The 17,400-nt window shown below is 42.9% G+C and overlaps 1 protein-coding gene across 1 annotated transcript; it reads left to right on the forward strand.

Moving 5' to 3' along the window:
- The first annotated feature begins 8,742 nt into the window (after window positions 1–8,742).
- LOC129714748 (insulin-like growth factor-binding protein 5) lies at window positions 8,743–16,829 on the forward strand. Its single transcript, XM_055664560.1, has 4 exons — window positions 8,743–9,091; window positions 11,271–11,467; window positions 14,054–14,173; window positions 15,159–16,829. The coding sequence occupies exons 1-4, from the start codon at window positions 8,758–8,760 to the stop codon at window positions 15,294–15,296; spliced, it is 789 nt and encodes a 262-aa protein (XP_055520535.1). The 5' UTR covers window positions 8,743–8,757; the 3' UTR covers window positions 15,297–16,829.
- The last annotated feature ends 571 nt before the right edge of the window (window positions 16,830–17,400 follow it).

The raw sequence follows: 17,400 nt of genomic DNA on the forward strand, positions 1-17,400 counted from the left end.
CCTCACCTCCGTTCTAAATGGCTTACTCCTTATTCCAAGTGCCGCAAGGCTCGATGTTAGGGCCGCAACTGTTTACCATATATATTAATGATTTGGAAGAGGGAATTAGGAGGAACACTAGCAACTTTGCGGAAGACACAAAGCTGGGTGGCAGTGTGAACTGTGAAGAGGATGTTAGGAGGTTGCGGGGTGACCTGGACAGGTTGAGTGAGTGGGCAGATGCGTGGCAGATGCAGTATAATATAGATAAATGTGAGGTTATCCACTTAGGCAGCAAAAAAAAGGGGGCAGATTATTATCTCAATGGGGTTAGGTTAGATAAGGGGGAGGTACAGCGAGACCTGGGTGTCCTTGTACACCAGTCACTGAAAGTCGGCGTGCAGGTACAGCAGGCAGTGAAGAAAGCTAATGGGATGTTGGCCTTCATAACAAGAGGATTTCAGTATAGGAGTAAAGAGGTTCTTCTGCATTTGTATAGGGCTCTGGTAAGACCACATCTGGAGTATTGTGTACAGTTTTGGCCTCCTAATTTGAGGAAGGACATCCTTGTGATTGAGGCAGTGCAGCGTAGGTTCACGAGATTGATCCCTGGGATTGCGGGACTGTCATATGAGGAAAGACAAGGCTTTTATTCACTGGAGTTTAGAAAGATGAAGGGGGATCTTATAGAAACATATAAAATTATAAAAGGTCTGGACAAGCTAGATGCAGGAAAAATGTTCCCATTGTTGGGCGAGTCCAGAACCAGGAGCCACAGTCTTAGAATAAAGAGGAGGCCATTTAAGACTGAGGTGAGAAAAAAACTTTCTCACCTATAGAGTTGTGAATTTGTGGAATTCCCTGCCACAGAGGGCAGTGGAGGCCAAGTCACTGGATGGATTTAAGAGAGAGTTAGATAGAGCTCTTGGGGCTAGTGGAATCAAGAGATATGGGGAGAAGGCAGGCACGGGTTATTGATAAGGGACGATCAGCCTATATCACGGTGCTGGCTCGAAGGGCCGGATGGCCTCCTCCTGCACCTAGTTTCTATGTTTCTATACATGTGATTTAGAAGAGATGTGAGAAATATTTTTAAAGAGATGATTAATGGAGTCCAAGAGAAATGTATCCTATTATAAAGCAAGAACAGACTTGCCAGTAATGACACACCATGAATGAATGAAGTATGGCAAAATATCAGCCAAAGAAAAAATACAAAAACAAATTAGAAGGATGACATAAAGGCACTGGAAAGTTTAGGAAAATCTCACCCATAAAAAAAGAGAAACTACAGAATTATTTTATTAATATTCTAACACACATAAATAACAAAAGCAAAAAACAAAGATGAGAAGGCCACACAGTAAGATCTCATAGTTATAACAAAATGATATAAATATTTACAAACTATTTTTCCTTAGTGCGCATTGAGAAAACAAATAGAAGAGCTAGAAGAAGAGATTAAAAATAATATAAAGACATTTTAAGGCAGTAAAGATAAGATCATAGATATATTTAGGAAGGATAAGACGTATAGAATATTTTAAGCTTCATTTTGTTTAGCATCAGCGATAAGAAAGATGGTGGCAGAGTTGTTCAAAAATGCACTAGGTATATAAAACTCAAAGCTGAAAACGTAATAAAGAATACGTTATACAGCAGGGATTGCATAGGGGAATGTCACACTTGATCAACCTTATTAAATTCTTTCAAAACGCAGCAGAAGGATACATAAGAGCATAATATATTTGGATTTCTCAAAATAATATCCAAAATACCACCTAGTAGTCACAATGTGTGGCTGTGGAGTTAGAGAGGTAGAATGGATAACAAGCTTTCTGTGAAACAGAGAATAGGAATTAAACGTAATTCTGATTAACAAAGATTGGAAAGTGGAGTTTCTGATTCAGAGTCATTGATTCTGAGACCAATGTTTCCCAATTATGTAAATGTATGGAGTCTTAACAGATGCATTTAGAGTCCCTAGCTGCTTTCTGCACACATATTTGCAAAGCAGCATTACATTTCTAGGTTTGTTTTATAATCTCTTAGTCAGTCAGTAAAAGCTTTTGGCTAGATGTCTGAGGAACGTTGCAATAAAAGAATAATAGTATTTTTAAAAAGAACACTGCTATCAAAATAGATATAGTCACTGTAGCATAAAGTGTTTGTGGCATTCTTTTAAATAAGTGGAATGCCAAGTTTCTGTTAAACCGCTAAATCACAACTGCAACATTGTCAGAAGGAAAAGTCCAACTTGAAAACATTTCCAGCACGAAAATAACACAGTTAATTTCTTTAATTAAGGTCACCTTCAAAGACTTTGCTTGTCATTATTTTACTGATAGGAAATCCAAGTGGAAATCCAAGAAGGCTGAATCTCAACAGTGTGGCTGAAAGTAGTGTGAGAAAAAGCAAGACAGATCAGCTCAAAAAAGACACAAAGTGCTGGAGTAACTCAGCAGGCCAGGCAGCATCTCTGGAGAACATGGATAGGCAACGTTTTGGGTCGGGACCCTTCTTCAGTATAACGTCTTCTATCCATGCTGCATCAGAAAAAGCAGTGGGAAAGGAAGGAGACAAAAAACGAGAAATTATAGACCATTTCACTTGATACCTGTATCTGGCAAGATGCTGGACTCCATGAAGATATAGCTGATCATTTAGAGAAGCTTAATGCAATCAAACCAATAAACATGCTTTCATAAGTAGTAAATCATGTTTGACAGATTTGCTCGCGTTCTTTGAAGATGTAACAGGCAAAGTTGTATGGAGGGGCACATGTTTTAGATTTCCAGAAGGAATTTGGTACGGTTCCACATAAAGGGTTGATGCTCAAGAGCATAATTCACATTGGAGGGTGTACATGAACATTGATTGAAGAATATATAGAAGACATGCAATTGGAATAAATGAGCCGTTTTCAGGCCGAAACGATTTAACTAGTGGAGTACTTCAAGGATCAGCTCTTGCCTTTCAATTATTTATTGTTTATATTGATCACTTGGAGGAGGAGGCAAATTGTACAATATCCAAGTTTGCTAATGACACGAAAATAAGTGGGAGTGCATCCTACAATGAGGATATTTGGGCTCTGTAACAGGATACTGATAGGTTGAGTGAGTGGGCAGAGACTTGGCAAATGGACAGTGGGAGAGCGTGAGGTCATGCAACTCGAAAGGAGAAATCAAAAGGCAGATTATTTACCAAATGGAGAAAGGCTGCAAATGACTGGAATACAGAGGGATTGTTTGTTCATGAAAAACAAAAGGTTAGCATGCAGGTGTAGCAAATAGGAAGACAAATGGCATTTTGGTCTTTATTGCACAGGAGTTGAGAGATAGGGAAGTATTGTTATAGTTGTACAAGATGTCGGTGAGGCAACCAACAACTGTGGAGAACAGTGTACATCTTTGGTCCCTTTATTTAAGAAAATATACATGTACTGGCATGGGATGCAGTCCAGAAAAGATTCACATGGCTATTTCCTGGGATGACAGGGTTAATAAAGTTAGATCTATATTTGTGTTTAGAAGAAGGGGTGATAGTAATGAAATAGAAACATAGAAATTAGGTGCAGGAGTAGAGGCCATTCGGCCCTTCCAGCCTGCACCGCCATTCAATATGATCATGGCTGATCATCCAACTCAGTATCCTGTACCTGCCTTCTCTCCATACCCCCTGATCCCTTTAGCCACAAGGGCCACATCTAACTCCCTCTTAAATATAGACAATGAACTGTGTGGCCTCAACTACCTTCTGTGGCAGAGAATTCCACAGATTCACCACTCTCTGTATGAAAAATGTTTTCCTCATCTCGGTCCTAAAAGATTTCCCCCTTATCCTTAAACTGTGTGACCCCTTGTTCTGGAAATGTCAAAGACTAGAGGGCATAACTCTACCTCAAAGACAAGAGGACATAGCTTACTGTCAGACTAGAGGACAGCGCTTTATGTCAAAGACTAGAGGGCAGAACTTTATTGTCAAACACTAGAGGGCCTAGCTTAATGCCAAAGAATAGAGGGCATACATAGGATTATGCCAAAGACTAGAAGGCATAGGTTTATGTCAATGAGTAGAGGGCGTAGGTTTATGCCAAAGAGTAGAGGGCATAGTTTTAAGGTCAGAGGCGTAGTATAACTCAAACTTCAACACTGGGGATATTGGTCTGGAGAGGACACTGACATCGGTTCACTTAAACTTCCAGAAGCTTTGGAGGATTTGCAGAGACAGTTTTAATTATATATTTCCATTAGAGGGGAAATATGTCCATGTATGAGGGCAGGGATCACTGCCGCCCGCCAGACCATGGATTGTGTGCCAGGGCTAAGGTTTTAATCTTCAAAAAGCCCTTTCCTTTAATTGTCCAAACGATACGCTGACACAGTGGTGAATTTCATCATTAATGTCTACATGCAAAATAGGAGGTGCTGTTCCTCCAGTTTGCGTGTGGCCACACTCTGGTAATGGAGGAGGCTCAGGACTGGAAGGTCAGCATGGGAATGGAAAGGAGAGTTAAAATGCTTAGCAATCGGGAGATCCAGTAGACCTTGGCGGACTGAGCACAAATGTTCAGCCAAGCAAGACTTAGTCTCGCCGATGTACAGAAGGCCACATTTGGAACACCGAATGCGGTAGATGAAGTTAGGGGAGGTGTTTGTGGACGTCTGTCTCACCTGGAAGGACTGCTGGGGTCCCTGGATGGAACTTTGTTGTCCTTTTGTGTAAACCAGCATCTGTAGTTCCTCGCTTCTACGAACCGTACACCATACCTAGCATAGTCACCCCCACCCTCGTCTCCTTCCACCCTGTGAGGGAAATCCCATCCATCAACCTGTGTCTCATTAACAATGTGGTGTACCATCCCTGAGAATGGATCTCCAGCAGCAGTCTAATGAGTGTTTGGGAGCAAAGATCGTAGAGTATCTAGTATCTTTAGTTGGGAGGATCTTTCAGTCACAGCTTTTGAGTAGCACTGATTAACGGGATAGACTGCCACCTAATGGAGAGCACATTTGAACTTTCAGGAAATAATCCGCAGTTTTCCAATTAATTACCGGAGTGCGAGTTACTGTCGTTAATTAAATTCATGTAGTTTGCAACCGTTCCAGTGAACCTGGACAAACATTGAGTAGTCTATTGAGTGAGGAAGATCCAGAACAAGAATGTTTAAAGCTGATCTGTTCTACGGTAATAGAAGATCTGATTTGCATTTGTGCAAAACGTTTCACAATGTCTGGGTGTTTTGAATTGTTTTACAGTAAGTGAAGTACTTCAAGTCCCGACAATATAATGTAATGCAGGAAAGCAGTTCTCCGTACTACTTTCTCCCCCTAAGTTGCAGCCAAGGATTAGGGTCGATTGAAAATTTCAGAAATGAAGGGCAGATTTTTGTTAGGTTAACCTATTAAGGGATACAAAATCAAGGCACATCGATGGAGTTTAGATAATTTAGTTTAGTGATACATCATGGAAACAGGCCCTTCGGCCCAACGAGTTCAAGCTGACTGATCACCCTTTCACACTAGTTTGTTGTTATTCCTCTGCCTATATTTTTTTTTTACAGAGGCCAATTAACCTACAAACCCACACATCTGCGGGATGTGTGAGGAAACGGGAGCATCCAGAGGAAAAACCCACATGGTCACAGGGAGAACGTGCAAACTCCACACAGGCAGGCACCAAGATCAAGATCAAACTTGGGTGTCTGGCGCTGTGAGGCATCTGCTCTACCTGATCAGCTGCGACTTATACGAACGAAGGGACTGTGTGTGAATTGTAGTTGTGAGTAGATTTAAACTAAATGTTGATGTACTTACTGTGACACGCACAACTCAAGTCCCTGATTACAGATGTAATGTTAGAGATTTTACTGGTGGCTCTGATATAAAAGTTTGCTGTTTGCAGAGGAGTAATCTTCAAAAATGTTTTTTTAAAGTTGCTCAATACTGCATCCAAATGTTTCAAATGCTGTGATTACCCCTAATTTTTGAAGGTTGATAATCGTAGTTAGCTTGTTGCATCAGTTTCCCCAATGAGAAGCTCTCTCTCTAACCATAGACTGCACATTGAATAGCAACAGTCTGCCTTATTGCATCACCCACTATAGAGGGAAATACTTTTGCCATTGGTATATTTTGTGCTCACTAGTCCTGCCAATGCTGAACGTCAGTATATTTCTGTTAAATGAATGGATAGTGAAAATAATGTGATCTGCGCAACATTTCTGAGAAAATATGCTAAATGAAGTAACCAACTGCGCTGAATTTCACCCTGAACCCATGCAAGATTTGTGCTGAAGTAATGTTGTACATATTGCAGCATTAATTTGACAAGAGTCTGATAGCTTTTGCACAAAGAGCTTGCAAACCTCTGTGTTTTCCCGCTGTTATTTCCATGTTCAGATGGTTATATAATGAGACGTCAGTTTAGACAGCAGGAATTATTAGACCACAAATCTGTAGCTGAAAAAAAAAGAGGAAATAAAATATGTAGATACAGACAACCTTAAATCCCCTGGAGCTCAATCACAAGTGCTCTGAAGGATTGTGTCTGATGCAACATCCAGTAAACTCCTGGACCCCTGCTTAATTGCAGCAGCTAAAGGAAGGAACATTGCTGTAAAGCTTGAAATGGATAGATTTTCTAATTGTACTGTTAAGAACAGACAATATCTGGCTTTGAAAATGAACTAACAACAAATGTTTAGTTCATTTTCAAAGAAAGATTTTCTCTTGCATTTATATTGTGCCTTTAGTGTCTGTCCGCGCTTCACAAAAAACAGACAAGAGGCGAAGAACGTGACGATTCGGATAGGTGACTGAGCTTTGGCGAGAGAGGCCAGCTCTAAGCAGCCTCGTAAACGAGAAAAAATTGTGGAAAGATAAAGAGATTTGGCAAGAAAATTCCAGAAGTTCACACCTGGACCCCCTGAAGGCTTGGTCACTAATGGCAGGGCGAAAGAAGCGTGGGATGCACAAAGGGCCAGAATTGCAGGAATGCGGGGACTGAAGATTACAGAATTATAAAAATAAGTAATCAAGGGTTCTTAAGACAAGGTGAAGGTGGCCAGGAGAGCATTTGGAAATTCAGAGGTTATAAAAGAAACACAGCATCTGGTGTTTCTACAGAAATTTGCAGCACTGGTGCCCCAAACCAGGGCTGGCCAGGGTGATTTTAATGGGGTTGGAAGTAGGCAGCATTTGAGAGGAAAGGACATGGAGTTGGAAGTTCAGCTCAGGGTCAAATAAGATTTCAAGATTGTTATTCAACCCAAGGGTGTGGACATTGAAAAGGATGGAATTGTTGGCTTGGGAATGAAGCCCGAAGTAGAGTTCACTGATGCAAGAAGAATCCAGTTAACAATAGTGATGTTGACATGCCTATTATAAGGGTGGTACAGAATATAATGGTTCTGCCTTATAGCGTCAGTAAACCAGGTGTGTTCCTGATCCTCAGCATTCCCTATGTGGAGTGATTCTCTGTGACTGAGAAGGTTTCTCGCATGTGCTCTGTCTTCCTCCCACATCCCCAAAGACATCCTTGTTGGTAGGTTCATTAAATAAGGTGGGGGAATCACAGGAAATTGACAAGTATGAGAGAGAGTAGGTAAGCGGGCAGGGTAGGTGAAAGGGTGGGATTGCTCTGTGACCCAGCAAGACTTGATGGGCTGAATGGCCTCTTTTTTTTATGTCCAATTGAGATACGAAAATTAACAAGGCATTGAAAATTGGCATTCGTGAAACACTTTTATTTGTTCTTTTACAAAATACAAAATTACTGGGATGAATGAATACACCTTAAAAAGTGAATAAATACCACATTATTCTGAAGGAAACGGCTCCCTTCCTAGTTTCCACCAGCAATAATTCATGTCAGGATTACTATCCACATGCCCAAATGAATTCAGCTCTCACAACATCTAAGAAATACTGACAGAGCAATCTGCTCGATTTGTACCCATCTATTGTTTTAAATGCTCAGTCTGTCCATCACAGGCACGCTGTAGCTACAGCATGTTCCAAAGTAAATATCTGAAAGAAATAGGCACTTTCACATATAACTGTACAATGAATTGTGTCATTAATTAATTGTTTCATTAATTAATTCATTAATTTCATTGCCCCTTTCATTTCACTGCACATCTCGTATGTGTATGTGACAAATAAACTTGACTTGACTTGTTAAATCGAAATACAAATTGAAAATACCAAAAACCTATACTTGAAAATGCCTGTCCAAAGAAATAGTTGCCTACAATAAATATTTACACCCGAAAACTAGAAATTAAAACTTCTACCTGAAATAAACACATATCAGAAAGTGCTTATCTGGAAGACATAGCCAATTTGAAAACATTACATTAGAATCAAATACACAGGGCTAGATGTTAAAAGTCCCTTGTGGCAATGAATCTACATTAAAACTTATCGAGATAAGAGGAAATAAGTACTTATGAATGCAATATGCTTATTTAAAAAGTGGTTACCAAAAGCAATCGTGTAATCCAAAAACCAAACCAAGTTAAAACACAATATGAAAAGTTCATTGGTAGTGAGGAAACTTTTTGCATGTAGTTAGTGTCAGACCATCCCATTCACAAGCCATGTGAACAAGGAGCGGGCACCCTGTCACGTACATAACTCATCCTCCCCCCGCGTGTGATTTAAATAATCTCTCACTTATTCAGATTCCGGGGCCTGCCCTTGCCTGCCTATTTAAAAAGAGGGGGAATAGCAGGCTGAGCAATGTCGTGGAGCATTCAAGCTGCTGCAAACAATGCTGGGGATGTGCATGCTGCTCGCTGGGCTGGGACTGTGCAGCCGGCCGGGTGCGCTGGCGGCGATGGTCGAGTGCGGCGGGTGCAGTGAGGGGGAGGTGTCGGCCTGCCACCCCCCCAGGGGCTGCGAGCTGGTGAGAGAGTCCGGCTGCGGCTGCTGCCTGACATGCGCGCTGGCGGAGGGAGCGGCGTGCGGGGTGTACACCGGGCGGTGCGCCTCTGGCCTCAGGTGCGTGCCCCGCGGCGGGCAGCCCGCACCCTTACAGGCGCTGCTCCACGGCCGGGGCGTGTGTCGCCGCTCTGCCAAGCGCCGCAACCAGCTCCAGCACACCGGTGAGTGAATGAGGGAGGGAGTGAATGAATGAGGGAGAGAGAGAGCGGTGGATTTACACCAAGATGCAATCTCTTAAATGTAAAAGCTGCAGTAAGTAACTCAGATACAGACTAAGGGACTGTGGTAACTGGATGGAGGGTTGGGTGTGTATGCGTGCTTTGTCCGTGATATTTATTTAGTTGTTTATCTTTAATATTTTACCTTGTATGTATCGTTAGCTTTTAGAAATGTTTGAATGCTGCACTGACTGGCTGACATTTTAAATTTCGTTGTACATGGTCCATGTTACAATGACAATAAAGAAACTATTCTACTATTCTATTCTATTCAGCGGGACAGGCAGCATCTCTGTAGACAAGGGATGGGTGACCTTATTGTTTCGGGTCGCATTCACATTCACATTCAACTTTCATTGTCATTGTCCGCCCAACACGGACTTCCATCTGTATATATGTCAATAGTCAATAGTCTATTTAATTGTCATTATGTATATATGTGTATATATATATACAATGTATATATGTATGTAGCGCCGCAGAATTTGTGCACCTATTCCCGCCCCCCCCCATCTCCCTTCTGTTTTTTGTTTTTCCTGTTTCTTGTTTTTTGTGCTAAATTGTATGTATGCACTGAGTACGAGCAGCTTTCAGTTTCACTGTACATGTATAGTGACAATAAATGGCATATATATATATATCATTTCATAGCATATATCATTGTCAGTGTCGGTGTACAGTATGGAGACAACGAAATGCAGTTAGCATCTCCCTGGAACGGGGTCGAGACCCTCCTTCAGACTCCAACCCGAGACATCACCCATTCCTTCTCTTCAGAGGCTGCCTGACCCGCTGAGTTATGGTGCAGCAGCATCTATGGAGCTAAGGAAATAGGCAACGTTTCGGGCCGAAATCCTTCTGGAAATAGGCAACGTTTCGGGCCGAAACCCTTACGGGTTTCGGCCCGAAACGTTGCCTATTTCCTTAGCTCCATAGATGCTGTTGAACCCGCTGAGTTACTCCAGCACTCTGTGAAACGTCACCTATCCATGTTCTCCATAGATGCTGCCTGACCCGCTGAGTTACTCCAGCACTCTGTGAAACGTCACCTATCCATGTTCTCCACAGATGCTGCCTGACCCGCTGAGTTACTCCAGCACTCTGTGTCCTTTTTCTTGTAAACCAGCATCTGCATGTGTCTGGATGGCAAGCTCCAGATGCCAGAGCTTCACTTGTACAAGATGACAAGTACGAGAACTTGCCAACCAGACACATTTAACTGAGTTGCATCTTGCATAAGTTCTAGGAGCAGAATTAGGCCCATCAAGTCTACTCCACCATTCAATTTCAATTTCCTTCTAAAGTGGAACGATCTACATATTCTATCATGTGCATTCTATGAAATGCTGTAATGTTTGTACTGGTATCTAAAAGGCAGATTGAATACTGTCCTTATCCCAATTAAGTGCAGTGTATCTGGAAGTGAAGCCACTATTGTTATGTATAAAGATGTGGTAGCCTATGTACAAGAAACTTCCACAAACGCCATTGATTGAATAAAGGTACAGAGAGTGGACGAAGCTCCCCAGCTTGCTTTTGAAATGTTGCTGTTGAGTGAGCAGAGGGGGAGGCTTAACTTGCGTCTGATCTAAATGGCAGCACCACTGGCAGTACAACACTGTGGCAGGGATGTTAACCTGCATTGTGTATTTCCCTAAAGTGCCAGTTGAGCCTGTGTCGTTCTGGTTCAGAGGTGAGCGGCGATATCTGAGCTATGACTGACATACACTTCTGTCAAAAAAAAGTTAACTACAAATTTGAGTGAATCCATTAGCCCAAATCGATTGAGATCCCCCTGCTGACGAGAAGTGTTATTGCAAGAGTTTCTCTTTGCTCCCACTAACACTTGTATGGTAAGTGCCATTTATTCATTGTACAGTAGGAAGGTGAAATGGTTCGTATGTTTCTCATGTTTTTGTTGCCCAATATGCTGATCCAATTGCGGGTTTATCATATGGTGATGTCTCATAAGCTAGAGATTCCTGCAATAATTCGACACATACCTTGTGTGCTTAGGAATACATCGATGTGGGCTTTGTGAGAAAATTGTGCTTTTAAATCTTACATTGAGACAGTGTGATCTTGGGCTCTCTAACTGACTGGTCTGTTCACATTCTTGCAGGAAGGACCCTGGATGCCAATGAAAAATATTCTTTCGGAAAGAGACGACAAGGTGGCAAAAAAAATGAAAATCCTGGCCCCCACTTGAAACTGAAACCTCATGAAGGAAATCGCCAAACGGCAATGGGAACTGTACACTCCACGACGACCCCAACAAAATCTACACCAGTCACCACACTTGCACCAGACTCTGAATACGTAAGTGCCAGGTTTGAGGAGAACACAAGCACCGCAGCAAATTCAATGCATATTTCAAGGGTTGACACACTGGAATATTTGCTATATTTAAGAGGGAGTTAGATGTGGCCCTTGTGGCTAAAGGGGATCAGGGGGTATGGAGAGAAGGCAGGTACGGGATACTGAATTGGATGATCAGCCATGATCATATTGAATGACGGTGCAGGCTCGAAGGGCCGAATGGCCTACTCCTGCACCTAATTTCTATGTTTTTCTATGTAATATACATTCCAGTACAATCAGAAACAGAAAGTGCCAGATATATTAAGCTAGACTAAATGTATAGGAAGGAACTGCAGATGCTGTTTTATACTGAAGATAGACACAAAGCTGAAATAACTCAGCGGGTCAGACAGCATTTCTGGAGAAACGGAGTAGGTGACATTTTGGGTTGGTCTGAAGAAGGATCTAGACCCAAAACATTACCTATTCTTTTTCTCCAGAGATGCTGTCTGACCCGCTGAGTTACTGCAGCTTTTTGTGTCTATCTTGTATTAACTTGGAGCTTGCTGCAATAATTTGACAAATGCCTTGTGTGCTTAGGAATATGTAAATTTAGGCTTTGTGATTCAATTGTATGTTTAATTGGGGGGGGGGGTGGTCAGGGAGTGGAGTCAGAAGAAATTTATAAGGATTGGTGGTATAAAACAGTTGGGTTTGAGGTGTAACACACAAGAGGTTCTGGCGGATGTATAGTTGGTATAGCAGAATCCTTACCTGAAGTTGTTGAATTCTGTGTTACTTGGAAGAACATTAAGTGATCAATTTAAAGAGAAGGCGCTGCTTCATTAGAATTGAACAGGGTCACAGTATAGGTGTGGGGAGGTCAGCGTGATGGGGGTGGGGGGGGGATAAGCGTGATGGGGGGGGGGGGGGACAGGGGGGGGGTGGGGGGGAACCTGGTGTTGGTCACTTTGTAACTTTGTCGGTGCCCGTTATGTAGCCGCTATTACATACCATGGGTATACAAGCAAGGAATTACATTGTGGCAAAGAATTCAATTCAATATTAATGTTCGTCATCTCAAAACTTGGGCTTGCTTGTAAACCCAATAGAAGTGTTCTGTTGAGCATTTGCACAGTTTGTTTAGTCTCCTCATTGTAGCAGAGACCATGTTGTCCGCAACCGATGTAGAATACAAAGTTGAAAGAAGTAAAAGTAAATTTGCCCACGAAGGAATTTAATTTCTGATTTCTAGCATCTGAGGTATTATACTCTGCCTCTCTCTTTAAATTAGACCAATTTGCTGTCAGATTTGTCATTGAAGACCACCCCAATGTAATGAATAGGGGTGTCGGGATTCGTTTTAAGACAATGGAGATTTAGTTTTAGATTAAGTTTTAGATGTAATCTCTCTTTAAACGTCACCTATCCAGATTTCTCCACAGATGCTGCCTGACCCGCTGAGTTACTCCAGCACTCTGTGAAACGTCACCTATCCATGTTCTCCACAATGCTGCCTGACCCACTGATGTTCTCCATGAACACTGGGAACTGTGAAACGTCTACCTATCCATGTTCTTCACAGATGCTGCCTGACCCACTGAGTTATGGTGCAGCAGCATCTATGGAGCTAAGGAAATAGGCAACGTTTCGGGCCGAAATCCTTCTGGAAATAGGCAACGTTTCGGGCCGAAACCCTTACGGGTTTCGGCCTGAAACGTACCTATTTCCTTAGCTCCATAGATGCTGCCTGACCCGCTGAGTTACTCCAGCACTCTGTGAAACGTCACCTATCCATGTTCTCCACAGATGCTGCCTGACCCGCTGAGTTACTCCAGCACTCTGTGAAACGTCACCTATCCATGTTCTCCACAGATGCTGCCTGACCCACTGAGTTATGGTGCAGCATCATCTATGGAGCGAAGGAAATAGGCAACATAGTTTCGGGCCGAAACCCTTCTGGAAATAGGCAACGTCTCGGGCCGAAACCTATTCTGGAAATAGGCAACGTTTCGGGCCGAAACCCCTTACGGGTTTCTCCCGCAAACTGTTGCCTACCCATTCCTTAGCTCCATAGATGCTGCATGACCCGCTGAGTTACTCCAGCACTCTGTGAAACGTCACCTATCCATGTTCTCCACAGATGCTGCCTGACCCGCTGAGTTACTCCAGCACTCTGTGAAACGTCACCTATCCATGTTCTCCACAGATGCTGCCTGACCCGCTGAGTATACTTCAGCACTCTATGTGAAACGGAAATATCCATGTTCTCCACAGATGCTGCCTGACCCGCTGAGTTACTCCAGCACTCTGTGAAACGTCACCTATCCATATTCTCCACAGATGCTACTGGACCCACTGAGTTACTCCAGCACTCTGTGAAACGTCACCTATCCATCTTCTCCACAGATGCTGCTGGACCCACTGAGTTACTCCAGCACTTTGTGTCTATCTTCGGTGTAAACCCACATCTGCAGTTCCTTCCCACACATGTGTTGGGGAAAGTTGGATCGGGACACAAGCTTTGAAGGGAGGATTAGGGTTTTGGATTGATCTTTCACTCGGCTGTCTTTAAACACTGTCCAATTGTTGATCTGTACTTAGGGCCCATGCCGAAGGGAAATGGAGTTGATTCTGCAGGATCTTCAGCCAGAGTTTTTACGCAGCCCAGGAGACATTTACATCCCAAACTGCGATAAGAGAGGTTACTACCGGAGCAAACAGGTAAACAGTGAACCCAGTCACAGCAGTAATCACCTTATCATTTGCGATCATTGAAGCTCTGTGCCTACTAAACCCCTACCAAGCCTCCCAAAGAACCATCGAGTCATAGATGGTGTGAAAAGAAAAGGGAAATGTACATCAACTGTTTTTTAAGCAATCTATCATCTTAAAGGGCCCGTCGCATTTGGGCAACCGCGGAGCGCCAGTGACTGACGCCCGTAAAACCGTCAAGTTGCACGACATGCGCGCTGACGTGTGCTGTCATGCGGTGATGCCCGGTTAGGGTTGGTTGAGGCTGTGAAATATTCTTCCTTCAATGCATGGATTTTAAACATTAATATATTAAAATGAATACAATAAAATCAATTGTGCAAATGAAAAGATGTCCGAGTCGTTCAGTTTTATTTATAGATGTGTTGGCCCGCTTCCAGATCCGATCACCATCTCTATAACTTTTCACATTCAAAGTCTTCTCACCCACCACTCCACCTCCAGGCCCCTCAGATCGGCCGACTTGTGGCTGAATATCCCGCGGTCTAGGCATAAGCTCAGGGGCGACCGACCGCGCCTTTGCGGTTGCAGCCCCTAAACTGTGGAACAGCATCCCCCTTCCCATCAGAACGAACAGCCCCCTCCATCGACTCTTTTAAGTCGAGACTGAAATCTTATCTCTACTCCCAAGCCTTTCCTGACGTCCACTGAGTGAGGGCTATATGTTTGTTTATACTATTCTTATAACAAATGTAAAGCACTTTGGCCAACGAGAGTTGTTTTTTAAATGTGCTATATAAATAAATGTGACTCGACTATAAGTTCTAGGAGCAGAATTAGGCCATTCGGCCCGTCAAGTCTACTCTGCCATTCATTCATGGCTGATCTATCTTTCCCTCTCAACCCCATAGTCCTGCCTGTTCCCCTTAACCCCCGACACCCTGAAAGACGATGCAGATATATGGGTTTAACATGTTTCTAATGTTTTTCTCAGTGTAAATCATCAAAAGGCAGAAGGCGTGGTCACTGCTGGTGTGTGGATAAATATGGTCACTCGCTTCCTGGGCTCCCGGGCAGGAAGAGGTCTGTGTCTTGTTCACAGATCGCATCTTCCGAAGAGTTTGGATACTAGCCAGTGCCAGGACCGCACTGCCTGAACTTTCTGAAGAGAAAATTAAATTACAAACGGGATCTCTCCAATCAATCTTGCTCGATATCTATAGGCCAACTCCAGAAAGGGTTTGCAGTCTCTCTTGGGATCGCATCTGACAGAAGTAGCTTAGTATAAAGGTTAGAAAATATGCAACGGCTGCTCTGAAAGTCTTCTGAAATCTGACTTTAATTCTAATTCCTGGTTATTCCAAATATGGGGCCAATTTCTTTGCCAAGTCCCTGCCTCTAACATCATCCACCAGTGTGGCTTCCCTGTCCTGTCGTTTGGTCATTTCCTTTTCCTCGGCACCAACCTTAAGCAGGAGCTACAAGGAGGTCTGCCTGGTGACGATGTTTTTGGTAGAACACTCGAGTTAGATCTGAAATTGCCATTTCATAGGCCGAGTCAGTACAGCCAGAGTACAGTGGAGAGCATCTCCTGCTAACTCGGTGGGGAATGGGGGCAGCTGAATTAGCACTGAGCCACACAGACCAGATGGATTCAAGGTTCATTATCTGGTCGGTGCTGTGTGGGTTCCCATCCATTCACTCGTGCCGGACGGACAAAGTTCACATGACTGTTTGCCCAGTTCAACTGTGATGTCGCAAAGTTTGTTGACTTGCTCCACTCTGCCTCTTGCAAGCAGCAGTGAGTCGTGTGAGATGTCTGAATATCTTCAGGAGAGGAGAAAATGGCTTAATGGGTGATCATATATCACTGACCCAGTCATCCAAGAGGCCTAAACTAATTGAACACAGCACTGAGGAATCTGGGCAGATGTCCGCATCTATCCCCATGGTTTGAATGAAACTTCTGGAGTAAGATAGTATGAAACTTTCTTTGTTTATGTAATTTTTTTTTAGAAGTTCAGGGTGAAGAAAGGGAGCGTCTCCTTGCAGAATGACCTTCAATTTTTTTTTATTTTTTGTTAATTTTACATATTGGTCATGGAGTCGTACAGTATGGAAACTGTACGTCTCCCTTCAGCCTAACTTGTCCTTACTGACCAAGATGTCCAGAAGAATTAGCACTGACTGTATTTAGAAATGCCTATCTTTGAGTCCGACATTGGTTTGGTTTGATTTTCCATTGCTGTGCAGCAATGCATTTCAAGGAATAAAAGTCCCCCTCCTGCTTTTCCTCTTTAAGTTTAATATTTTGAAATTATTTAATTTAATATTCTGTTTAAAAGCTCCTTGCTAACAGGTTCAGGATACTTCTTGATAATGCACTTCCATTGATATGTTTCTGTGCTTCCAGTTCACTGTGAGCACACAGTTCATGCAATTTTATATCACTTTATAGAACTTGATAAACATTATGTATTTGTTTTTTTACTGGGAATGTAATGCACCTAAATATTTAAGTCCACAAACAGAAGTAATGAAGTAGTATTTTGAAATGTAATGTCTAATATCAATAAATGCTTTGTGATAAATTGGTGTTGCACTGAAAATTGGGAATTGCTCTTCTGTATTATTTAATAAAATCCTTTGAATGATTTGATCAGCATTTCATGTTCCTGATCCACAATGTATCTGAGGGAACCGGCTCCACATACAATCAGCATGTTAATCTTTGGGTCAAACTCATCCCTAACTGATCTAATAGTGGGAGTCTATGCTTTCAGTACAAGTGAGGGAGCAAGCTGGTGGAAGCACCTTGTCTATGGAATTCTGCCTGGTACTGTCTAGTGTATGGTCATCCCTGGAAAGCATAATCTCCTGCTGAGTCATAGCCATACAGCGCAGTAACATAGAAATTAGGTGCAGGAGTAGAGGCCATTCGGCCCTTCGAGCCTGCACTGCCATTCAATATGATCATGGCTGATCATCCAACTCAGTATCCCGTACCTGCCTTCTCTCCATACCCCCTGATCCCCTTAGCCACAAGGGCCACATCTAACTCCCACTTAAATATAGCCAATGAACTGTGGCCTCAACTGGCCTCAAATAGGGCCGAAACCCAAAGGAAATAGGCAAAGTTTTGGGTCGAAACCCGAAGGGTTTCGGGACAAAACGTTGCCTATTTCCTTCGCTCCATAGATGCTGCTGCACCCGCTGAGTCTTTGGCTGATCATCCA

Source organism: Leucoraja erinacea, chromosome 40 (genome assembly GCF_028641065.1).
Source record: "Leucoraja erinacea ecotype New England chromosome 40, Leri_hhj_1, whole genome shotgun sequence".
NCBI classification, from domain to species: domain Eukaryota; kingdom Metazoa; phylum Chordata; class Chondrichthyes; order Rajiformes; family Rajidae; genus Leucoraja; species Leucoraja erinaceus.